General features: G+C 39.8%; 1 protein-coding gene across 9 annotated transcripts in view; it reads left to right on the forward strand.

Moving 5' to 3' along the window:
* The first annotated feature begins 1819 nt into the window (after window positions 1-1819).
* Window positions 1820-16081, forward strand: part of LOC135700422 (sarcalumenin) — a 46453-nt gene continuing 32191 nt past the window's right edge. The window contains exons 1-2 of one of the 9 annotated variants that reach the window (XM_065220926.1): window positions 1820-1972; window positions 2982-3103. In XM_065220926.1, coding sequence (XP_065076998.1) covers window positions 3043-3103 — 61 coding nt within the window. In that variant the 5' untranslated portion in view covers window positions 1820-1972; window positions 2982-3042. Of the gene's footprint in view, window positions 1973-2704; window positions 3104-16081 lie in introns of those variants that run through there. The other 8 variants (XM_065220944.1, XM_065220954.1, XM_065220961.1 and 5 more) reach the window with 8 other exon arrangements.

The raw sequence follows: 16081 nt of genomic DNA on the forward strand, positions 1-16081 counted from the left end.
GAACGGTGGAAAAGTTGTATGGAGACACCTGGATTGCTTTTCACGTACCTCAACACCTTTCTCCTCAGCTCTTTGTCCCTAGTGCCACTTTTATGATAGATGCGCTGTGCTCTATCCACACTCAGAGTATCCTTGTAACGTTTGATTACAAGACTCACCGTTGACTTTGGGAATTTTAACACTTTTGCTATTTTTTAGGCAGACCACGAAGGGTTCTCTAGATGTTTGTGCACAATTAATTTTCTTTTCTCAAGTTCCATGATCCGTAATTTCGGGATGCGTCGATCAATCGAGAAAAACTTTTCACCAATATCTTCGTCAATGAAACATCAACAAATGCCTGTCAAACGTTTTTTGTTCCAACCACCAGGGGCGCGGTGGTGTATTAAACCGTGCGTCCAGATTTACTTCAAATCGAGATTTAGTTGAGCATTATATAGCCACCCACGATTTGTTCAACCGCATATACTATGCTATGCTATTATAGAGGTAAAAAGGAACCATGCGTGGAAAATCAATATCAGAGCTTAGACGCATTGTCAGGACTCCAAAAGTGCTGGAACTAAAATGTGAGTGCCAGCTATGGTTCATTTTCGTGACAAATGTAGCTGCTAATTAAAGGTAAAGGTATGCTTAGTTGAAGTTTATATATGTAGTATATCTGGAATATACTGATATCAAGAAATCATTCAAGCGTTCAAACGTTATGACCATTTTTAAAAGTGACAGTTATTCCGAATCACCTTGTATAATACAAACAAACAAAACTTTTGACTTAATTTCTTGTAACTTTCACCCAAAAATGCTTCTAAACTTGTGTCCCGGAAAATTGGATCAGATTCCCGGGATTCAGAAAATAATATTTTTGGTAAATTTCCCGGGATTTGTTTTCCATGACGGTAGGAAACACTAACCAGGGCACGTTCCGGGCTCCCGGGGAAGTGTCAAAAATCGGACTTGATACACATGAGAATTGAATTTTGAGATTATTTATATACATATTGAGTGTCCTGGGCCAAATTGGCCACATATTCCTGATTCCCTTGGGGGAAATGGCCAGAATCTGAATTGAACTAAACCCCATCGTACGACACCTCAAATCATGACAATTCGAAAATAACATCCTTGGTGGTCATGTTGAATGGAAGACGGGTTCGATCTCCCCATTTAATCTATCTTTGGTGAACTAATAAGGGGCTGTTTATGGGACAACAGCCTATACAAATTTCCTAAAAAATGTATGAAAAATTGTCTACGCAGGGCGAGGCTCTCAAACCTCTAAAAATATGTCGACGTAGTTTATGATCAGAGGACATTACAGAGGTTCATTTTGATCGAAATTTATGATAATGATCAAGTGTGATAAGTCACCTCTAGAGTGTCTGTATTCATATAGTGACGACACGAAAAAATTTGAACAATCTATCGCCCAGATAACCTGTCATATGGATGAGATAGTACAGGCACTCTGGTCTTCTCTAATCAACAAATGTATCCTCAAGAACAGAAAACCGATAATCGACAGAGCAGTTACAAGAAACTTTATAATCCTCCAAAGCTTCGAATGTCGTGGATCTCCACGATCCGAAGTAAATTTAAAACACTAAAATCCTACGAAATATTTCCCATCCTGAACAGATGCTTGAATGCTTCGATAACGCAAATCGGTATGACACCCACCCACGCAAATTTTACGATGAACAATTTCTAGAGAGCCATAATCACTCTCAGCACACACCTAGAAGCTTCGCACCATCCATCGTTTTGGCGGTGACACTCGATCTAAGAGAGTAGGTTTTAACTTAACTCTGCTCGCCAGATGGCACTTTGGCACCGGTGGTCATTAGCAGCCTCAATGTCCCGTGCGGTTTTCTGTCTGTTTCGATTTAGGATTGGACCGGGATAGACCGTCATCCTCTCGTCTTTCGGTGTGTAGTAGGTAGCTTTAGTCGTGGTGCTCTAAAAGTGTCGCGTGAATTTTTCCTTTCTCTGATTGACAGCAGACAGTGTGAGCAGTTAGTGCGTTTTGATTACAGGCGCGCGCGAAGGGATTTGAATGTGCGTCATCTCATGCAGTCGCGTGCGTCTCACTTTTAAGCCCTTCTGTGCGTTCCGAATATATATAACGTGTCTTCTCCACATTTGTCGGTAATTCCTCGCATATGAAAACCCCGAATAATGGAGGAAAATGTGCGAGGGCGAGCGCGCACTGAGAGTGATGTGTATATTTAAAAATAACTATTTTCTCTCCTGCCGAATATGTTGAACACATCTTGAACGGACAGCGAAGATAATATTTGCCGTTTTCCCAGTAAAATTCGCAGCCTCGCAACGATCCCGGTCGGTTGGTTCTCTCGCGCTCTCAACCGTGAGAACACCAGAGACTCGTGTGTACTTCACTGGGACTTGTGGCAGCACACACCAAGAACCAACCGAACTTGCCTGCCAGGTGGAGGTCGTGCGGGAGTTTCCACTTGATTCGTCCTCTCGATTTAGTGAATATTTATACTTTTTTTTTTAAATTGAAAATTGTGATTTTGATTGCTCGAATTGATTTTGAAACGCGTAGCTTTGTAGCGAACCCTATACTAACAGACTGATTAATTTTAAAACGGAAATTCAAAACGCTAATGTGATAGTGAGTGAACCGCGACTTGTTCTTCTGTATGGTTTAATTTGTCTTTTGAGAAAAAAAAACATAAAGTGCGAATAGCAACGAATCCAAGCAGGAACGAGAAAAACGACATTACGAAAAAAAAACAGAAAAACACAAAAGAAAGAAGAAAACGACAAAATTTTAAAAAGTTGGAGTGCTCTTTGCGACGACACGGGTCTGCTTATTTCTTGCTCATATTCTCCTCAGTGTGTGCGCGTTGGAGAGTGTGAGATTTTTGAGCCTGAAAAATTCGGCAGTGTGACTCGGGTATTCAATGAAAATACTGATTTTCCTTCAATTTTCTCCACGTTGAACCCGGCAATAGGAAAAAGTCCTTCCCCCCCAAGGCCTACACACACGGTGGTTGGCGAAAACGGAATTCCAGCATGGTGCGGTTATCGGTGTGGGTCCTACTAGGACTTGCGCTATTCACCCTCTCGGTGCACGGTAGGTTCCGCGTGTTAACGGTGTTTGCAATGGTTTCAAAAAAGTGAAAATTTCCAATCAAAATCAGTGAGTGCGTGATTCAGAAATATCCTCTCGGTGCATCGACGACGCCGATAGATCGAGAAGACGCAGTGTGTCCCTACACCCCGAAGATGTATCGATGCCAATAATTGTTGATTCCGACCCAAGCAAGGAGTGCAGCGCATCGCGATATTGAAAAGCCACGATTGTTACATAATCCACCTTATGCAATGGGTGGAAATTTTCAGCTGATCCTACTAGAAAACGAATCGTGATGTATGTATGAATATTTTGGTGGGCGATACCCCAAGAATCACTGACTGGGAGCAGCAACGGAACGTACGTATGGGGTATGGTTTCTCTTTGACTAATGACAGTGAGTGAGGTTAGCGAATTATTTTTAACATCTACCGAGACCGACCAGTGCACTTATGTTTGACATGAAGCGAACGGATCTTTAATTAAATATTTGAACGGGCGAAGGGTTTAGAAGCGTTCTCGGTGTGTTATTCCACAGGTGATCAACAAGTCTGCTGTCCTGTTGAAGTTGGTGATCACCTGATGGAGTAAAGGAGACGCATAATACCGTAACGCGTAATAGAGAGTGGAACAACACGATTCATGAACAATGCTGCTCCATCAAGCAAATGTTGGTCGATTTAACGCTGCATGGTTCTGTCAAACGTTTCGTGCTTCGAGGTACTTCAGTTTACGATTTTAATCTTTCAGCAGTCACACTAGTTTACTGAGTACACCGTTGTATTTTTTCAATGAATTAGCACGAGTGCTGGAAGATAAAGTGACTGCCTGAGATCAATCTCACCAATTTCCACCAAACTTTGATTCCCTTATTTCAGTAATATTCATAACTTAAATTTTTAATTTAAAATTTTTGAAAAACTTCTATTGAACTACAGTAACAAATTTTTTCAATGATATTCTAGAGGAAATATACCTAAATTAGTTGTCATAATTCGAATAATTTCTACACGCAAAACAAACTTCTCTTACTTCTAATGTAAGGTTGGATTTATTTCATCCTCTGCATATGTTTCATACAACAAATTTAATGGCAGTTCTTGCAGTGGATTGCAGCGTACAAGCAAGTTTTTCCAAAATGTATATTTTTTGTATAAAACTTCCACGAGATGATTTTCTAGACGCAATGCATTTGGGGAAAAAAAATCTTGTTCGAAAAATAAGCTAACATAAAAATTTAAAACAATATTTTAAAAACCTCCCGGTGATCACATTACAGAATCTGTTCATGTCACGAAACTTTGCAAATTCTGCATACTTTACCTGCAGAATCTTACATTTCTTGATTGGGTGTACTAGGGCTTAGATCTAATTTTACCTACTAAGAACAACCCGTGCTTTACCTCTATTTTTCACGAAATGGAATGTTTTCGCTGCAGATGACTTCTAAATGTATTACCCTTTCCGATCGTACCGTAAGATTTGATGAAGAATAACTAATTGTTGAAATATTGTTAAAAATTGAACACTGCTTCTTTGCCCCAAAAACGGCCTACAGATTCTAAAATCGGCCTAACGCATTAAAACGCCATTGAATTCACTTCAACCTATCGGAAGAAGATAAAAATTGTTATTTTTTCGGAGCGCTTTTTTGTTTTTTATTTATTTATTTGTTTGTTACATCATCAGGCTTGATATAGCCCCAATGATGCCTTTAAATTAGTTCAGTACAATAATGAGAAACAATGTCATACAAACATAACACAAACATATCCTTAACATTAAAATTTGAACATAATCATTAACATAGAATTTATTCACCGCTAGAAAAAAAAAAGAATCTGCTTGATATTGAACTGCATAACTTTAACGTGTTACTCGATAGGATACCACGCCACGGCGACGATATTTAATTTGATGAGGCCATGTAGAAGTGCTCAAAGCTGCGTGCTTCCACTTTTATCAAGAACAACTTTAAACGAAACGTAGTCCATATCTTCACAAACCTTCCATCTAGGCACAAGTTTGGTTACCCTAACACCACAGACAAACAGACATAACACATTGAATATTTTTCAATATAAAACATCGTCACTAAACCACTACCGCCATCTGTTGAGTATACTGTGATGGGTAGTACGCTGAACAGATGGCGGTAGTGTGTAAACGTCAAACGCAAGGTTTATTGACTATGTGCGCCACAGGTGGCGGTGCTACCAACTAAAAACATTTAAATTGACCGTTAAATGCGTGTTCGATGAACAAATTGCCAGTGTTATGTCTGTTTGTCTGTGCTAACACTATCCGTTTCTTTTATACCAAGCGATTGAGACACCAGCAGGTCGATGTCATGCTCTTTTACTCGGTTATCGATATTTGAGAGCACCAATGAAAACGAGTTATCCCTACTAATAGTGAAGTAATCATCCTTTCTTCTCGGGCTGACGCCACAACCATGACTGGACATGTTCCTTGAATCTGAAGGCTTAGACGACGGCACTGGCGTTGAATGTTGCATCAATAATGATTTTTCTGTGGCCAGCATCTGATTACCTCCAGACAACATTTTGATCATTTCAGCAACTTGAGCCTTCAATTCCGTCACCTCCTTGATAATCTGCAGTGGTTGCTTTTGTTGCATACATTTATTTGTATCTCGAAAGCGGACCGATCCAAATTCTACCAAACAATCATCGCAAAGCCAAATGACGTTTCTGCAAAGAGCACGTACTGTATAGGCACACGCACATTAGATCCATTTGTGTTGCGTTGACGTAAATTTGACAGTTAGACAATAGATTTAGCTGTCACTTTGCCGCAACGCGTCAGATCCGGATCTAATGTGCGTGGACCTTATCTGTTGTGAGACCTACGCAGTGTGAGTGAAAAGCTTGACTGCATCTTCCTTGACAGGCAGTGAATATATCGTTTTTTTGCGCCGATGGAATGAGAGCACTTTTTGCACGGCATGTTTTGATTCAATGACAATGGAATCCTCAGTTCGACAGCGATGGTATAACAATCTTCCGATTTCTGATGGTTGATGTTAATTTCTCGGCGATGTATGATGATATCAGCAAATCCAGGCTTGATCATGCGAAAGAAGCACTACCCAATTAACAATTTTGGTTTTATAAGGGTTCTGTAGACCATGATTCAGACTTGTAGAATGCTATAAAACCGCAATAAAACCTGCAATGTTACATGGGTAGCAGGATTACGTAATGATATTTCTTTGATTTTCCTCGATAACGATATAAACAACAGTTTTCAACGGTAAATCAAGAGCAACAAAGCAATACAGCTAGCAACTTAAACAACTCAGCAACTTTTTGAGAATAATGGCTGCAATCATACATACCACGCGTTTTTACTGGCTTCGTTCGGTAGCTTTTGAACTGAAGAATCGTACCAAACGCACAATTGGGTTCTTTAATTTTAAAAAAATATATCGGTTTTTATATATCATCTTAAAGAGCTTCGTTTTCTGAGCACAGCGATATTTTTTTCGAACCCACACACTTTCATCCTGATTTTTAAATCAAGATTTAAAGCAAAATAATAACTTCACTGTTTGACACTAAACTGTCAAACTGACAGCTCGCTCCCATACAAAGTGACACCAAGGGGCGCTAATAAGGTTATTTTTGCAAATGTAATCGTTCTTATTTAAAATAGTTCCTGTGTTCCAAAATTGATAAAATTTTGGGTTTGGGTTCCATTTTTAATGCAGATTACGAATATGTATTTACCTCAATAACCTTAAGGAACTCAATTGACTTTTTAACGCCGAAATCATGGATTTATTTGATGTTTTCTACTCGATAGGCCAAAACAACTAACAACATCTAGCGGCTACCGAAAAGGATTTTTATCAACCCTCAGGATCTCAGTTGAACTCAGGAATGTGCCAACACCCAGTGGGAGCTAAATTTATGTTAGGCCCAAAATCATCGAAACACTCTTTTATTAAAGTAATTTTAGTACATTTCACAAAAATGCAATATCAAGCATTGGGCAACCACAAGTTTGCAACTCTATTTAAAATTTGAAATAAACAACCATCCTCATACTATCCCGAGTAATTAAGATGTTTGAAATTTTTAAAGGGCCTATGACAAAAATGTAAACAAACCAGAAAATGAATTGTAAATTTTTCCGACACTATTTAATTCATATAGGGGAAATGGCTCTAATGTTGGCCTATGGATTTAAGATTGGGCCCATACATAAATTAAGCAATCGACTAAATTTTCAATAGCGTCCAAAAATATTCATTAGTGACGCGTTTATCTAGATAAAATTGATAAACAGCAGATTTTTAGTGACGGGCCCAATCTTAGATCCATAGGCCAACATTAGAGCCATTTCTCCTATAAGGAAATTTAAGTATTTTAGGCATTTATAGTAATAGTAACTATATTTTAGAAAAATACATAAAAATCGATAGCAATTTAATTTTATAAATTAATATGCCTTTTTGAGAATCTTTCAACGGTTAGTTCCTTTTTGCTAAGCCGTTTTGCTTGTTATCAGACATAGTATTTGCTAAGCCTTATCATAACGTCAAACAAATGCAAAACAAATCATTGGCCGATGCAGCAGCAGGGCCTGGATTTGATTTGAAAATTTTCAATCATCACTCGACTAGAATCCTCACTAGACTTATCAATGGAACCTAATGGAACGAAAAACATATATGTTAAGCCGTTTTATCATGTGGACCTATTTATGAATTATTCGACAAATGTCGTTGATCGACCGTTTTGAAAATCAAGTTATTTTTAATGATTTTAATCGATAATGCGGAGCATTCCTATACCATTGGCAGCTTTTCAGCGGTGCTATAGAACAGGGTTGCTTCCAATCTAATAAAGAAAAAAAATGTACTTTTAAGTTACTTAAAGAGGTTGAAACGAATGTGCTTGAATCATAAAACCTGTCAATTCTGCTTTCAGAGCGTCGTAATAAGCGCTTTTACGATTCGTGAGCGCTCACTCTGAGTGAATCATATTTTTATAAGCCATAGAGGTTTTCAATTACCAATGATGACATTTGTTACAACTCCTACTGCAATGTTCCTCCGTAGATCTCCTAATAAAGTGCAGTGCATATTGTAGCCAAAAGTTAGTAGTTTCCCATGAAAGTTGACTGATCTGCCACAACTTGCCTCAGTTCAAGATATACTTAATGGAAAAGTGTCTAAATTTTAATAAAAATCAACTTTTCAAATATGCATCATAGCGATACACAATATTCAACAAAAATGTGAAATTTGATACATTGATAAACTTTGTAGAACATTCAAAGCAATAAAATGATTGTACTATGAGTTTTTTTCTTCCTTGGATTTGATTTCCGTCGATCTTGTTTTCCGTGCTGAGCACCAATGCTACCGACGCCAGGAAGGCAGCTCCCACACCTGGACCCTACTTATCGACCCATCAACTCATGAACCGGGGACCAACGGCTTTACTTCCCTTCCGAAGGAAGGCGTGATCAGAGATGTTATGCTTCAGAACATCCCGGCGGCGCTGACTGGGATTGAACCCAGGCCTGCTGGGGTGAGAGGTAATCTCGCTTACCACTACACCACCGGCGCCGCTATGTACTAAGAGTTATTGAAGAAAAGCTCTTTTTTACTGGTTTTCCACAAACAATGCATCATATCTCGTCAAGAGATACGAAATTGCTGTTTTGAGCAAAGTTGCTTGTTTTGATGCGATCTACATATTTTGTGAAGACACTAACTCATTTTATGAATATTAAAAAAAAAGGAAAGCTTGTATCACCCTAATACGTGGATACATCATCACCCTAATAGCGTTAGCGTTAACGTTGTTATTCTGAAATTTTCAGTTAGACTACTTTCAGGGGAGTAAACATTGGTTCCAATCTAAACAAGAGTAACAGAAGCATGACTGTCGCTATTCCCGGCCACGCCCATCTTTACCATAACTAGGGATAGGGAAGGAAATGTTGATGTAGTACTTACTTAACGAGAGGCCACCGACTTAGCGACACCCTCATAAGTGCTACGGATTTGGAGGGTTGGGTAGGGTATTCGGTTAGGATTCAACTCAAGTTGGCGATGCAACCAAAAGTATGTATTGTTTATTTGTTGATTATTTAATCTCTCGATAGAACATATTCATTTTGTTTAGTGATCATGAATTTTAAGAGTCATGACGGAGAGCTTGGGATTAAACCCATGATTTTCTGCTCAGTAAGCAAAAACGATCCCTCCAGGGTCATCGAGCATCTCAGAACAATAACGCAACAATACAAATCTCCATTACAACATCTAACGAATTCAAAACTCCGAAAATCACTCATCTATAGCTAGTGAGTGGAAGCAACCCTGCATGCACCCATTCTTCATGATACACTTTTTCTGTCTATCTTTCTATTAGGCCTGTGGACATGCGTTAGCTTCGAAACATCTAACCAAACTGGGAAAATTTTCAGACCACAAAAAAAAACTTTCAAATGTAATTACAAGTAAAATAAATATTGATTATTTTACGCAAAAACGAGCAAGTAATATTAAATCTCTTGTACCGTATGCTAATGTTAATTGACTGTAACAAAAAATAATATGCTTAAATAAAATAAAATATCAATAAAATTATATGCGAAATTTACTAAAACATCATTACTTTATCGGTGAGAAGTTTCTAATAAGCCCTCCCAGTTCCTCTGTATACAGAACAAATCTGATAATATAATCAGAATTGCTCAGGCTGCATGAAGCAGCCGATTTCATCACGGAAGTTATTAACAACCAAGAATTAATCGTTTGAGGCATACTGAAGCAATGAGAAGGTGATATGTGTCACTATAGGAAATCATCATAGTTGCAAATATAAAGAAATTAAACATAACCCTTTGCTTCAGTACCGCCAACCTCCATGTCCATGGAGAGGGAGTGGATACATCATCGCCTTAATGGAACAAATAGATAGTCTATTTTAGTCCAATAAGCTTCTTCGAAGACATTGCCCTTGTTAAAGCACAAATTTACACGCAATTAAAAAACGCATGATTTCAATAGGTTCGTTCCACTGTGCGTGGTCAATGTAGAATGCACACCATGGTAAATCTTCCTTTGGTGGTTCGTTTCGAGCAAGAAGAACCTTTTTTTTTCCTTTATTTAACGTCAGTCTCTGTTCCGCAATCTAGTGCCAATCACCGACGGGCATCGATTGCCATCCATTGACGGCAATCGAATGTGCAGGAAGGCAGCTTCCACACCTGCGTAGGATATCGCACCCATTCAACACACATGGGCCGGGACCAACGGCTTTACTTCCCTTCCGAATGAAGACGTGACCAGAGATTTTTATACCTCAGAAAAATCCCACCGACCTCGGCTGGGATTGAACCCAGACCCATCGGGGTGTTAGAAAGCAGTCACGCTTACCACTACACCACCGAAACATTGACAGCAACGAAAAAATTGAATATCAAGAAAAACTATTAGATTGTTTCATTATTAACGTGATTTTTAGCTGTAGGCTACACACTAAAAAAAATCTGAATTTTACTGGTGATGGTGACTTCCTTTTCACGTAAACTAGCAGCTTGCAAGAAATGTTGCAAACAAAGGTGGAAAGTTGCATACAATATATAGAATATTGCATGACATGTCTCATAAATTTACACGATTTATAATGTAAATTTGTATGATTTATGACGCTCCATGTGCATCATAGTAACGGAAATTTACACTACTTTTTTTTAGCTGTGTAGTTCATCACTTAAAACTTTAGATCTGATTCTGTTCACCGATGTTGAAAACGAATATCCGGTTACGCTTCCTTCGCAATGCAAACGACGCGGAGTTCATGATGAGCAGATGTCGAGGCTCAGCTGACCTGAAGGTGCAAGCAGGCTTGATGGATCCTCACTCGCGAGTCTGAAATGAGCCGAACGTAGGATTTTTCTGAGGAGTAGAAATCCTAAGATAAAAAAAAATACTTTTTGCTTAAAATGAAACCGTTCTGCAAAGGCTTGAGCATTTTCACGGGGTGCCAGATTTGTATTGCAAAAATTAAAGTTGCCAGTTTTCGGGAGTTTGTGTCTGGCGGAATATACTGACTAGGAGAAAACCCTTACAAGTATGTTGGTTATACCAACAATCAATACGAAACTAACGATTTTAAAATTGGCTCACCACTTTAGTAGCCTATTGGTCCCAAGCAAACGATTAACGTACCCTATTCTAGTTGAAATTCTATTACTACACTATGTTTGTTTTGATTCGCTATGAAAGTTTGACAGATAACATCAGGGGTGTGTGGATTCATGCAGAACATGCAGGGGTGAGTGAAATAGCTTGGGACTGCTTTGGTACCGTTGTTCTGGTACTGAGTGAGCCAAAAATAATAATGATTTTCTTCGGGACCCAGTGGTCTTAGAGTTACCTCTATGGTTATACTGCCCTGTGGCACGTATTGGGGATTTTTCTGAGGCACGTCGGTGGGATTTTTCTGAGGCATACAAATCTCTGGTCACGTCTTCCTTCGGAAGGGAAGTAAATCCGTTGGTCCCGGCCCATGTGTGTTTGAATGGGTGCGATATCCTACGCAGGTGTGGAAGCTGCCTTCCTGCACATTCGATTGCCGTCAATGGATGGCAATCGATGTCCGTCGGTGATTGGCACTAGATTGCGGAACAGAGACCGACGTGAAATAAAGGAAATAAGAAGAAGAAGATAAAAACCTAAGAGGAAGAGGAGACAATATACTTTTATGAACCAATTTTCTGTCAAACGCGAACCAGCGCCTGATTGGTCGGGCAAACGTTTAGAAACGCGAGAATTTTTACAACCGGGAATCTATTTCTTGTATTTTGACAGTCGACTGCACGGTCGTTTCCGCGAGAGAAGAAGAACACGTCACAGACAAAAAGAAGCCAGTTGTATCCTCTTCTTCTTAGATAAAAACAGGGGTTGGATGTTGCTGCCAAATACGAGCAATCGTCGCCTACCTCGTATAACTCGTTCAAAACGTAAACAAGCCATAAGACACCTACACGGTTTGTTTACGTTTGGAACCAATTACATACCAGAATTGGGTTGTTGAACTTCGGAAAATATACCGATTTTCATACATATACTTATTTAAAATAGTTCCATTGTACCAAAATTGATGAAATGTTGGATTTCGGTTCCATTTTTAATGCAGATGACGAATATGTATTTACCTCAATATCCCAAAACAACCCAATTAACCAACAGCCCCAAGATAAAAATCATTTCATGGACGAGTGCACCGATGAATTTGAGTTCCCTAATAAAAATAACCATAAGAAAGAGCTTAACATTTGTAGCATAGTTCTACTATCAGGATTGCCGTTCGTTTATGGTATTTGTTTATTGTTCATGCACTGACGAAAATTTTACATGAGAGCGGTGCAATTTTTACTAAAAATGAACACTTAAATTAATTAATTAAAATTTAATGTGTTTATTTGTTTATTTGTTTATTTATTTAATAATTCAACTGACAATTAATGTCTTAATGAATAAAACTTAATCTAAATAGTTATGGTCAACGAAACGAAAACGGTCAAGTAACCGGTGACGAAACACATTTGCTGATACGTTAAAGTCAAATTCGCAATAAAAGCAGTTAAATTGTCGGCTGATTGCACGAATTGGCTCATTCTGCGTATAATTTCTGCCTCGTGGCTCCAAAAACAGAAATTCGCGTTGACGAAGAGGTCTCTCAGGAGCATACATATTTAGCTGGGCCAGCAACGTTGGACAGTCGATCTCACCAGTGAGAAGCTTTCCAGCAAACATAGCTTGAGCGACCGTGCGTTGCACCACTAGCGGTTCGATGCCCAGAAGACGGCAACGCTCCTCGTTCGGTGGCAGGTTCGATGAGTCACGCCAGTTCAATAAACGAAGAGCATATCTCACAAACTTTCGTTGAACAGATTCGATTCTAGCGATCCAAGTGGCTTGGAAAGGGCACCATACAACTGCACTTGATTCTAATATAGACCGCACAAGTGAGCAGTAAAGTGATCTGAGGCATAACGGGTCCCGGAACTCATCGGCAATTTTGAAAATAAAACCCAGTTGGCGATTGGCTCGGGAAATGATGTCGTTATAATGGATTTTGAAGGTGAGCCCGCAGTCCAGAGTAACACCGAGATCCTTTATTTGTTCTACACGGGCAATGCAACGTCCAAAGAGCACATAGTCAAACATAATTGGTTCGTTTTTACGGTGATAGGAGATGACGTTGCATTTTTCGATGCTCAGGCCCATCACATTTCTCGTGCACCAGTCAGCGAAAATACATAGCATACGCTGGAGATCCCAACAGTCCTAGAGGCTTTTGATAATTTTGTAGATTTTGGCGTCATCTGCGTAGAAAAGACGACATCCAGATGGTAACAACAGAGCGATGTCGTTTAAAAAGATCGAAAACAGCAGAGGTCCCAGGTTGCTGCCTTGCGGGACTCCCGAGTTGTTTGAGAAAACATTTGAATCCGTCGCGCCAATCTTGACTCGTACAGAGCGATTCACTAAGTACGATCTGAACCATTTCACAGCCGTAGACGAGACACCTAGTATCTCCAACTTAGCAAGCAGGATTTCATGATCCACCCTGTCAAAAGCGGCTTTTAAGTCCATGTATGCAGCATCAACTTGCCATTCAGCATCCAAGCTTCGCAGACAGTCAGAGGTAAACTGCACCAGGTTCGTGGAAACCGATCGCTTGGGGTAAAAACCATGTTGGTCCGTATCGATATAATTTTTACAGCACATAAACAGAGCATCATTTACAATAATCTCGAAAAGTTTAGAGCAGGAGCACATGGAGGAAATCCCACGATAATTAGCGACATTCCGTTTGTCTCCTTTTTTGTGAATTGGAAACAGATAGGAAAGCTTCCAGCGGGAGGGGAATTACTTTGCTGTGCCGAGAAATTAAAAAGTCGCGCAAGTGGAAGGCAAAGGTTGACTGCACATCGTTTTAAAACTGACGAGGGAATTCCGTCAGGACCAGCGGCGAATAAGTTCTTCATTTTGCGTGTTGCGGCTATCACCATGTCTTCAGTGATGTGAGGTATGTCAAAACTAAAAACATCACGTGGCATCCCGGAGGTTGCGACCAACACCTGTGTCGGTGAAGCGGAAAAATCGTGGAAGACTTGTTTGAATTGACGAGCAAACAAGCTGCATTTTTCACTTTCGCTGCAGGCCGTATCAACTCCGAGGAACATGGAACAAGGCAGCCCGGATTCTTTCCGTTTTGAATTTACAAACGACCAAAAACCTTTCGGGTTCGACCGAAGGTTCGCTTCCGTGCGACTCACGTGCCGATTATAGAGGAAGTGGTTGTAGTTTCGATAGCGACGACTTGCGAAATTAAACAGTTGCTTGTAGAACGGTGAGCGAGAGCTGCAGTACCTTCGGAGTGCGGCGGAGCGCTGACGTTTTAGTTTACGTAGGCGTGGGTTCGACCATGGACCATGCTTCTGCGGGGGACGTCTTGCTGGGACAGTGCGGAAAATAACTTCTTCCAGCGCAGAGCTGAAACAATCCACAGCATCATTGACACTAGCGGCCGTTTCGATACAGTGCCAATCTATAGAGAAAGATATAGATAGAGATAGATATAAAAGAGTAAAAAGCCAGTTGTCTCCTCTTCCTTTTAGATCTTCACTGGCTTGAAGCGTTCGTCATTGCGTGTGATGGTAAATGATAAAAACAGACACTGTCTTCAGCTAACAAACGTTGCTTAACCAGCAATAAGCGCTTCTCTTCTGATCCTAGCCGAAGGTAACCTCGTTTCACAGCTTTTTGCTAACACTTCCGGATTCATACGGCCCGCTTGTGACGGCCTCAGAGATCGAAAGAAAGAGCTGAATCTAGATCTAGTGAAGAAACGTTTTTTTTTGTAAGCTGAAGAGCGAATAATAAGTGTCCGTCAAGATGATGTCATTGAAGGTTTGCTGGGAAGTGCCACAAATGTGGAAAAAGTGGGAATATGACGAAGGATTGCGTGCGGCGAACAAAGAGGATGTGATGGATGATTATGCAACATTTAATAACATTTCCAAGGGAGTTTTGGCAAGAACTCCAAATCATTTGTGGGAAGAGTTCCGGGTGTATTTGGACCTGAATGGTCACGGGTTAGTTCTCAGGAAGATTTGAAACAACCGTAAAATTAGCCACTTTGAGCACCTAATACTAGAATTTCCAGATTAAAACAAATTGATTCAATATTTATGTCACGGATAGGTCCTCTGAAAGATCCGAAACTATCATAAAGAAGCCTAAGTGAAAAAATAGAGTCAGAATTATCAACGTAGAAAATTACCACAAGAAGTGCTGATCAACTTATTCAGGTTGTCATCCCAACCTTGATGTATGATGTGGTTGAACCATTTCTGATATCATTTATGTATGGAGCTCGTTTATTAAGACTGGCCAGTAGACTGATGCAAAATTTGAGATTTTCGCTCCACAGGGCTCAAGCGGTTTCAAATCGGGTCTAGATTAGCCTCCCAAGGTTTGAACTGATTTGGTAAGAAACTAACTGGGCACAAACAAATTGAAGTTTATATGGGAATTACTAAGGGGAAACCAAACTTTTTCTTCGTAGTCTTCTATCCTTCTTCCATATTGTACCGTTAAAAATTTCTGTAGCTATTATTATGGAAAATTTTCTCAGCTACAACTTTGCATAAAATTCAACATCAAACTAAATAGTTATTAATTGTTTAAGAGATTGATAATCTTATGGCATGATCAAGCAACTGAATTGTGGGCAACACTGTATTCTGCAGTGTGACATAGTAGCCATGATGTTTTAGCTCTATTCTACGCGCCAGAAACATTAATGTTGTCTGCTGAGCAGTTGATTGAGCATAATCATAAGACAGTCGGCGCCGGTGGTGTAGTGGTAAGCGTGACTGCTTTCTCACCCCAATGGGTCTGGGTTCAATCCCAGA

Source organism: Ochlerotatus camptorhynchus, unplaced genomic scaffold (genome assembly GCF_037179485.1).
Source record: "Ochlerotatus camptorhynchus isolate MF236.1 unplaced genomic scaffold, CSIRO-AGI_Acam_v1.1 ptg000011l, whole genome shotgun sequence".
Lineage (NCBI taxonomy): Eukaryota > Metazoa > Arthropoda > Insecta > Diptera > Culicidae > Ochlerotatus > Ochlerotatus camptorhynchus.